We start from the raw sequence: 10,340 nt of genomic DNA, 5'->3' as shown, positions 1-10,340 counted from the left end.
TCTTTGCTGTCATAGTGCGAAAAAATTCAAACCTAGCAGCAGACTTGTAGCACCAAAATATATGAATGTATTTAATTTTAAATAAACGAGAAGTCAATAAAATACCAATCCACAGGGAGTTGCAGTAATCGCTCGGCCAGTCGACAGATAAGTCTCCTCACAGTTTACTCATCTGCAAACATTATGAAGTCTTACTTAATATAAAATAAAAATACCGGGGCTCAGCCCGGCCTACCTCGGCCACTGAGGGCCACAGAGGGCCCGCCCTTTGCCCGGGCTTAGCCCGGCACCGCCCGCGCACGTCCCGCGATGCGGGGGAAGCGCCGTTGATTTGAGCGCCTCCGGGCGCGTCACCTGGCGTGTGTGGGCGTATCCGCCGGGAACTCTGGGGGATGTAGTCCCCCCGCTCGGCGGCCGCGAGTTGTAGGCGGCGGCGGGGGGGACCAGGTGCCCAGGAAAGGTGCGCTTGTTTAGCGCGGCAGCAGATTCAGGCCAGACAAGGAGCGCTTCGCCCAGCCCAACAGCAAATTCCAGGCAAGTTCTCCCACGCTGTCAGGAGTTCGTTTCGTCTCCTCAAAAGTGTAACACGCTCCAACAGCAGAGCGCCGGTGATTTGAGCGCCTCCGGGCGCGTCACCTGGCGTGTGTGGGCGTGTCCGCCGGGAACTCTGGGGGATGTAGTCCCCCCGCTCGGCGGCCGCGAGTTGTAGGCAGCGGCGGGGGGGACCAGGTGCCCAGGAAAGGCGCGCTCGTCCAGCGCGGCAGCAGATTCAGGCCAGACAAGGAGCGCCTCGCCCAGCGCAACAGCAAATTCCAGGCAAGTTCTCCCACGCTGTCAGGAGTTCGTTTCGTCTCCTCAAAAGTGTATCACAGCCATATGACCAATTCAATTAACTGGTCTCTGTAAAGGGAGGTTGCAAAGATATTGACCCTTTTGGGCTGTTATTTGAAAATCATTCATGGTGTATCAATGTAGGGACAGCCATTCATTGATAGTGACTTCGTTGAGTGGGGGGCTGGTTGTCCTGTTGTTCCCCTTGAAACTCCCATTGTAGTGATCACTCCATTGGTACGTGCCAAGTGATCCCCGCTGATGGGACTACCGCTAGTGATGCAGACCCGTAAATCAATGGACTATGTGCGAGGATTGGCTGCCCTGTGAATACTGACCCTATGGCTAAAGGGGTTGCTGCTGAGGGGACCACCGGCCCCGATGTCCCATTACTATTAGCTGGCCCCTGCGACGTCGCCACCACTACTACAGGAGATTGTGCCACGCCTCCCAACTGTACCCAAACTTGTGCTATCCCACTGCCTTGGTGTGCTACCACTTTGGGAGCAGCTTGCGCATTGGGTAATGTTGAGGTCCCTACTCCAGCTGTCACCATGAGCCCCCCGGACTGCGCTACGGTGGTTCTCGTCAGGTCTTCCACTGGCTGCAAAATAGGCCCCCCCTGACTGCGCCATGGGCGCTGAACTTGAGGGTTGTAATATGTCCTCGACCATGGCCGCTTGGTCCACCACCCCTGCTTCACCTGAGGTAGTGGCCTGAGAGTCCGTGGCCTTTTTGTGCTTGTCTGGTTGCGCATCTTTAAAACGCTCTGGCGTCCGCTGTGACTGCTTGGCCCGCGTTGTGTCCTGCTGCGTGCTCCTCAGCGGGCCCCTTGCGAAAGCGTCCGTAGCGCCCAATCGATGCCTCCTTTCTTAGCGACTTCTCATAGTTCTGCCAGCGAGCGGAAATCGTCTTTGCTGAACGGGGCGTCATTGCCCTTTTGGGCCCATTTTGGAGGCATTCCGCGCTAAAGGAAACAAATAATAATTAGCTACTGTTCCACTGACCTCCTGTCTCCCTTGACCCGGGCCCTGGGGATACTCGCTGCCCCGTCGCCCTCTCAGTGAATCTCACACAACAGCAGCATGCCATCACTTCCAGCATGCATTGACCCGGGCGCTGACCATACTTACTCCGCCAACATTGCCCTATTCACCATAACATGCAGCCCATAACACCAAACCACCCTTCATGCGAGCGTGCAGCCATCATGCGAACCCCATAACACTTTACTTGCCCACTGGTACTTGCGCTGTAAGGAGGACTCCACATACCCACCATCCAGCTTTCATGTGTTGGAGGATGATATATTAGCACTCTTGTCGCTTGTCCTACGATGCTGAAACCCTGAATACCCCAGGCCACCGACCAGTGGAGCTGTGACTTCGCCCCCTCACTCTAAAGCGCTCCTGACTATGCTGGGTGCAACCCAGTAAGGCCTTTAAACTGTGTGCTCTTTTGCGATTTAATTGGAACGAAGAATCACGTCCAATAAAGCACCCAAAATAAAGGGGGGGGGGGCGCTCCAATAAAGCACCCGAAATAAAGGGGGGGGGGGCGCCGATCACCGCCTGTAAAGCAGGCGCGATCACCAGAGTCACAGAATTATCTCCAATGGTCATGCATCCAAGGCTTATGACCACCAGAAAATGGTGTTCAAAATTTTGTTTCCTGTCCTGCCCTTGCTCGGTCGACTCAGCAACGTAGTAACCAGGCCAAAATGCCTGCCTCTGCGCGCGCACACAGTCAGGGACCGCCTCTCGGGAAATGAACATGGCCACATTTCACAGCGCATGACTCGCGTATGGAACAACACCTTCAGGAGTGATTTACTTGTGCAAAAATCTCGACAAGCGAAGCGATTGACTCACGCACGGCGCTCACTCTGAAAGGCGATTAACCTGCGCACTTCCACCCCATCGCGCGTCAGAGCAGAGGCCCGCGCGTCGAAACCACCCTCAGCGCTCAAAGTACGTACACCAACCAAAGCGCAAATACCCTTTATCTACAGCCTAAACAACTATCACTACGCAATTGTGAGGCCCTCTCACCTGGGAAAATAGGTTTGTGCGCCCGACACTGTTCCACAGCGGTTTCCCTGCACTAACTGCCGCGACGCTGTGACCACGTTCTTCCGATGGCGAGAGGACAAAGAGGGCGTTGTTTGTTCCCCCTAGCTTTTTAAACCCCCAGCCAGCTAGGGGTTTCCGGTGCCCACCGCGTGATGCACTTCCAAGTGTCCCCGAGGTGCCTGCTCCCTTCTCTTCCGGGCCGCTTGTCCCGGAACAGCTTTTAGCCAGTTCCTGCCCCTTGTTGCAACTAAAGGCTCCACGCCCCCTAGGTAGGGTGGGGCCTGTCATCAAAGCCGTAAGACGGTCTATTTCATTCATAAAATCAAAAAAACGTTTCCATTCACTTTCTACTTGCCTATTTCCTGTTAACAGTTTTGCCCAAATATATATTTCACAGTTTGTTCCTAATCAAATACAATGTATTGTGCGTTATGTTTGTGTACACATTCTCTTGTCACAAGTGGAAACCTGGTGACTCACTGACTCAGATACTTAAAGGGTAGACTTTTTCTTCCTTTAAATATCGCCATTTTTAAAAGAACCTTGGATGCAACCCCATGCTAGTTGCAAATCCGTAATTAAATGTGTACCTAACCGTGGAACAGTACATGACACTACTGTAAACTGCATATATGTCCTACATCTGATCCTGGGCAGTTTGTTTATTAAGATTGCTATAGATGCTTTTCATCATTGGGCTGGTCCAGAAAGTTTGCACCTAACACATAGACAAGCAACCTGGTGTGATTTGGATTAGCCCAGTTAAAGAATATTTGTAAAGGATCCCATTGGAACATGAGCCCTGCACGATTGTTTCCTTAATTTTTTATCTCACTGAAAGGAAGAATTTAACTCCTTAAAGTAAAATTGTCTGTGGCATCCGTGAGCACTGTTTGTTTGTCTTACCACAAACTTCAGATGTTGCTTATTTTGTATTCATTTGGAGTATATATGTGCCTTCGTGAATCAGACAGCATGACACCACTGTATAGTAATTGTATAGCTATTCACTCCCTGGCGGCACGGCAGCCACAACAATAAACTGCATAAACCCTTCTAAGGTCCCAAAGGCCACTGCACTCGAAACCAAAACATATAGGTATAAGACATTGTCATTTACAACGCCGATAACCAACTTCCGCAAATTCAAGACCTATTGCATTACAAATACTTGTTTATATATTTATTTACCTCATCTTCACTGCTTGATTTTTTCTCGCGAGAAAGTGTAACCCATAGTCCTAGAAATACTAATCATGATTACCCTAGAATTATGAAATTGTCACTCTGAAACATTGGCAGCTATGCTGCCAGACAAACCAGCCAGACCATAGAATGATATGGGACTTGAGCGAAAGTGCTGAGTCACGATAGCACGCGAGCGGGGAGGGCACGTGACTGACTGGAAGAGGCGGTGGGCGGTGTCACGCGCTCCTATATCAACCCTAGCGGAGGTAACTGCACTATGCTTATTTTACCTCTCAACCGGGAGAGCATCCATTCAATACAAGCACTTGCACGCATGCGCACTCCACTCACGGCCACAAGGTTTCAGTGAGAACGTGTGACGCGGGGCGGAGTCCGGACAGCACCTCGCAGAGTAGAGCAGAGTCCCGCCGTTCTGAGGTGAAGGAGGCGATATGGGGTTGCTCTCTCAAGGATCACCGTTAAGCTGGGAGGAGACCAAAAAGCACGCAGACTATGTGAGGCGGCACGGCATTCGCCAGTTTCTTAACATCTACCACCGCGTGAAGGAGCGCCAGCGGGACGTGCTTAAGTGGGGTGACGAGGTGAGCCTGAGGGGAGTGGGATAGTCCTGCCTGCCTTTACTGCGTCTCTCAGCCGTGTGCCCGAATCAGTTGCACCTCTCATATGGTGAGAACCAACGTCCTCCCACTGCTTCGACAGGTGGATGTCTGAGCATTGGGGTGTGCGAGAACTACCGGTATAGCTAGACGTACGTACATGCGCACAGGTGTCACATCGACAGCCATATCAAAGTCAGGCAAGCTGATGGTCCTCATGAAGCCTCTTCACATAAGAGCTGCATTGACTGGCCTTAAGATGGTGACTGGTGGGGGGCGTGACCCTCCAGCTTTCAATGTTTATTCTCTGTTTTCTGATGGCAATCGTTTCTTTTGGCGGATTATTCGGTATTGCCTTCATTTGTCTGCACTCTTCTCCCATGGTTGCAGCCTGGCATAGTGATAGTCACCAGCGCACGCTTAACTTGTGTGCCCTGCGCTGTAGGTAACCAGCTACATTATTGTTAGTTATTAGCTTCACTTCATCTTTCGGGACACCCCAAAACTTTCGAAAATCGATTCAAGAAAGATTGCAGTGTACTTTGCGAATTTCTAGTGCGGAGCAATGCATCGGAAGTTTTTTTTTTAATACGCTGGTTTGTTTTAAACTTCGAGTGTTTCCTTGATCTACTTTATTGTTTACTGTACCCAAGTTGTGATTGCTGTGTTTTGTTTATTGTTAAGAACAGGCATGATATTTTAGTCAAGGTGTTATTCTACTTCTTGAAGGTGGGTGTAGTTAACTTATCGTGGAATTGTTTGTCTCCTCCACAAATAAAATAACTGCTGATGTGTGTGTGTGTGTGTTTTTTGATGGTGTGTGTGTTTAACTGTATACGGAGACAAACCCTACACAATTACTTTTAAATTGTCTACTAAGCTCTTAGCGTAGGTTCGTAACCCATAGTGTTCTATTTTTTTTTTTTAAAGGTTTACAGTAGACTATTTTCCAGAAATAGTTTGAACCAGGTTATTGAGCAGTGTATTTAAGTTTCCAAATAGCTGCAAAGTGAGCTGTTTCTTAAGTTCAATTAACAAAGTTAAGCACGTGCAGTGATCCCTGTTTGGCTTGGGTGCGAAGATGGAATGATCCCTAAAAGCGTCTTAAACTGATATATAGTTTTCTGTCCCTCAGTTTGTTTGACTTGCTGCCATCACTGCATATGTTAAAGTATAATATGTTCCCCTAAAGTGCCATGTAATTGTAATGTCCTGGTCAGTCTCACTTCTAGGTAGGTAGGCAAGTGACATATCCCTAACATCACCGGGTAGCTGTTTTTTTTAACAGTGTTAATAGGTGGAATGCACTTTTTAGGTCTGGTTGAAGAGGTCTTTAGGTATATTTTTTGCATTATGCAAGCAAGAAAATTGACTTACTGTAAAACCTAGTTCTAGGCTTCCAGTTGATGTGGACGTCTGGACTGGAGTGCTTTAGCTCCTGTTGCCATCAGGCCTGGGCGTAGTCTGTGGAGTTTTGCTATGCGGAGCTCTGCGAAGTGACAAAAAAACAGCAAAGTTACGCAAGTGGCAGAGTGCAGTGCGAACTGCCGTTCACGCTGGCCTTCCTGCCTCTCTGGGAGAAATTCTACCCGAGCGGCAGCTTGCGCTCGCGAACTCACCGTTCGCGAGCGGGAAAAAAACATACCTGCACTACACATAGTGGAGTTTTCTGCACTTCGTGAGCTCCGCAGAGTGCCGAAAACTCTGTGAACAAGGCGAAATTCACCACCCAGGCTAAGTTGCCATCATATCATATGTACAGTGCATATTCTGCAGGCACACTGTACGTTTGTCTTAGGTTCCTTAACCTACCACACTGTATGTTGGAGATACCAACCCACCATGCTACACACTAATAATGCTCTGGGCCTGGACACAAAGGTTGTAAACCTAAGCTACAATCTTAACTTCTTCCCCCGTGGGGGTGCTGTACTTTAATTTGATGAGGGAGTGTGCCCCAGACATAAGGTACAAATTAGCATTGCAGAATAGTCAAATAAGAAAAGTCTGGCTCTGAGGGAATTCTGGGGCAGAATTTAGAAACACCATGAAGGTTAATTACAGAATTTAAAAAGTACTACAAACGATAATGGAAAACAAAAATTGCTGAGTGAAGTAGATTTCAGTTGTCGTAAGGCCATCAATTCAGAGTTCTACAGGCTAGTGATAAAATCAGAGAAATGTGCTTCAAAACTGGTACAAAATTGGACAGCATCCCTAGTAGAAACCTAAGAATACCTGGCTCCGCACCTCCATCTTGGACGGTTTATGTAGCCAATTTCTCCACAGAGGAGTATGAAAACTTCAGGCCCCATGGTGTGAGCAAAGAGATGTATTTCTAATAAATATGAATACAGATGTTAAAATCTCCATACAGTCCTACCAACTGAGTATTATCCCACTACAAGAATATTGATTGTCCATCTTACCTAATTTCATTTGAAGGTGTGCGAGCAAACTAGTAACGTAAACAAAAGTGAATCACTGTAAAGGAATCTAAAACTGTGTGCAAGCGGGGGATGCTTGGCAAAAGGTTACTTTAGTGAGCACCTGCTAGAGGGCTTCCTTCGTCAATAGTGTAATTCAGAAATAAACAATTACACATCTTACTTGACTAACGGGAAGTAGAAACCTAAAGCATGAACATGATTTAGCATTCATTTGGAACAAGATGGCTTCATGGCCTAACTGAGGCTTATAGAACACAAAAGTTCCCTGCACATGTTTAGAGTATATACAGCGTCTCAATAACAGTGTAAGAAAATTCTTGAGTCTTTGCTGGGTCAAGCGATTACATTTATTTTCGAAAGCCTTAGCCAACACATGTTTCGTTGCGTTCTACTGCTGTGGGCAGCCACTTCTTCAGGGCTAAGAAACAAATAAGTATAGAATATCGGAATTTTAGGCATCCAGCAATTGCATCTAATGTCTGTTTTCCATGGTGACATACATCATCATTAAAAGTTCGGCTCCTGTTGCCTACTTGAACCTGTGGAAATCCATACTGTTGTAAACATGTCACCTTTATTATCTTGCAACCAACTAGTACGGTAAAAACTCATAAGTAATACATATTGCTCTGATCCAACCCAGATCTGTGACTGGGGGTGACTGTTTTGCCATTGTGCAACATTCCGTCCCTCATCTTGTGTGTTTTGCTGTTCACCCTATGTGGGAAGGGTATGCCCAGACGTGGGTCCCGTGCTCACTACGCCACTGGAGTCAAGCTATCATGGCTGAAGACGGCTGATAGCCAGAAACCGTGAAGTCATAATCGTCTGGTGTTATATCAAGCATGTGACTCAAAAAAAAAAAAACATTAGCTCTTTTGAAAATTATAATGTGACATTTAACTCAGACCAGTAGGCGTTGATTTCACTATAACTAAAGTGAATGACACCACTTTAATGTTCAATTACACAAGGGATCACTGGTAAATTCATCAGTGGTCGGGGGGTTTTGAGAGGAAGGAGACTGGAGTATGTCCTCCCCAAGAAATGAAATTCACAAAAAATATTCCAATTAAACTCTTTTCGAGATCAGGTCTCAACTAGTGTATTTTGTAAGGATGAACATCTATTGTGGTATGGAATTTGCACCTAACCACTTAGGGAGATGGGATCATGCTAATCATGTCCCTACTGTATAAGGGAAAAAACGAGTTCTTTTTAGTTACCCTCACACACCCTAGTGGTGTCATGCTTCATCATCGGGTCACCCCGAACCCTAAAAGTCGAGGTGGGCTCAACCACAGTGTTGGGTAGCTCTTAATTAGATGAAGAAAGGGGGACTTAAATATAAGAAACCTAAATCTGGCCCCTGGTTTCCCTTTATTCTTGGGTCAGATCGGATTATTAAAAATTATAAAAACGTGTCTCTTTGGATTTTGATGGTCCTAAGACCCTAGTGTAAGTGCCGACATGTTTCAGTCCAAGAGGGCCGTGAAGGTCCAGGACTTTCTTCAGGGCAATTGTAGAATCCCCCTCTATGTGTAGGGAATTATAGGAAGGAAGTCCCTATCCTATTTGTCTTTCAAGGGAAGAGTAGCTTCTCCTTATTGGTGTATGAAAGTGTCTCTGTATTGCCAGGCTCCATCTGTAGGGCACAAAAAGATTAGAGAAACATAATCATATATGCATTATGAATATACAGTTGATGCATAGTGCGTAATCCATAAACACGCATGCTCTCTTTTATGTGCATGCCCAAAGAGTGGAGTGCTTGATCCCACTCAGTGCCAGTCATCCATATCGTGACAAAGACCGGCTTACTGAAGTGACACATTCATTAAGTCATCCGTTATATTCTAGTGCCAGATCGGTATATAGAATATGTGGGGTAGTGAATAAAATACCAGTAAAAAAGTCTCAAATGCAGAGGGACGCATAAGCGTACTGTCATGCTTTCAGAACTCCAACCATGTGCCCGTTAGTATTGTCATTAGCACTTTACCAAATTTTGGGGGCTTTGTGCCACTCAAAGGACCGAGGGTAGCACTGTAGTGGTCCTAATTATATAGTGAGGGAATAACAAACAAAATTATAGTGTGGGGTTGTAACTATGAGGAATTGATTGCCTCGCAATAAAAAAAAAAACTAAAGTGCGGTAACATGTCGGGCTGGTTTGATCATCAAATATGCCCAGATCGTGTAGGCGTGTATCTAAAACTTACTCAGTTCGAGGCCTCACCATCCTAGTAACCTTCGTTTCTCCCGGTCACCGGCTCATCGCAGGAGCGTGCAGCTGGAAGACTGGTCTTAAAGGAACACCGGTCATATTCCCTAGCTTCCAGGGTCGACGTAGCAGTGGCGCGTGACCCGGAAGTGACGTAATAATGTCCCTTGGCGTTTTTTTGCGGAGTTCCGTTTTTTGGGCCAAAGGATAATGGGAGTCGTAGTTCCGCATTGGTCAAAACGGAACTTTATTGTCCAAAAATGCCGGGACACGGGCACAGCCTTTCTTTGCTAGTTTATAGCCTCCTGGGTAGCAATATTTTTGGATATGAATGAGTAGTTTGAGTTCGAATATTAATATAGGTGTAGTTGATGAGTAAAGCAACTTATTACATATTGTGACATGAAAGGTTGCTGATACTTTGAGTGACAATAATAAACGCACCATCTACAGTCGTTGCAAATTAAGATTCTTTGTCAGTGTCCACCACAGTAGGGGCAACCAATTTAGATTCTCTATCAATGTCCACCATAGTTGGTGAATAATGGTGTCAATGTTTTCTCAATCGGCTCCAAATTTATTGTCAGCCTTTTACATGTCTGCATTATGAAATAGGGGAAAAGAAGAAGAAAGAGGTTTTTTTGAGTAAGGAGTGATGTCACATGTCCCTAGGGTTGGAACCACCCATAATAGATTTTGCTTTATTGTTCCAAACGTTGAAGGTCAAAATGCGTGTTACTATCTTTCCTTCTTAATCAAAATCATAGAAAAGTTTCCATGGGCCTGTCCCCTCGTATGTATCAAAAATCATTTGCGCAGCTGGCCCCATGGTATAGAGTCGTTCAATCCCACTTCATGAGTTCTCAAACGGTATACCCACCATTGTTCCTTTTCCAATAGTATTTTTTCAAAGTTGTTGGTAGTTTTAACCTTCTCAATAACAGTCCATTCAATGTCT

General features: G+C 46.4%; 1 protein-coding gene across 1 annotated transcript in view; it reads left to right on the top strand.

Moving 5' to 3' along the window:
• Positions 1 to 4,326: 4,326 nt before the first annotated feature.
• GCLC (glutamate-cysteine ligase catalytic subunit) overlaps positions 4,327 to 10,340 on the top strand; it is a 287,303-nt gene continuing 281,289 nt past the window's right edge. Inside the window, exon 1 of the mRNA XM_086926430.1 lies at positions 4,327 to 4,693. Within this exon, the coding sequence (XP_086782556.1) occupies positions 4,544 to 4,693 (150 nt within the window). The 5' untranslated portion in view covers positions 4,327 to 4,543. The remainder of the gene's footprint in view (positions 4,694 to 10,340) is intronic.

Source organism: Lissotriton vulgaris, chromosome 6, assembly GCF_964263255.1.
Source record: "Lissotriton vulgaris chromosome 6, aLisVul1.2, whole genome shotgun sequence".
Taxonomy (NCBI): domain Eukaryota; kingdom Metazoa; phylum Chordata; class Amphibia; order Caudata; family Salamandridae; genus Lissotriton; species Lissotriton vulgaris.
Note: the sequence above shows the minus strand (reverse complement) of the source record. Positions and strands in the feature narration are given on the sequence as shown.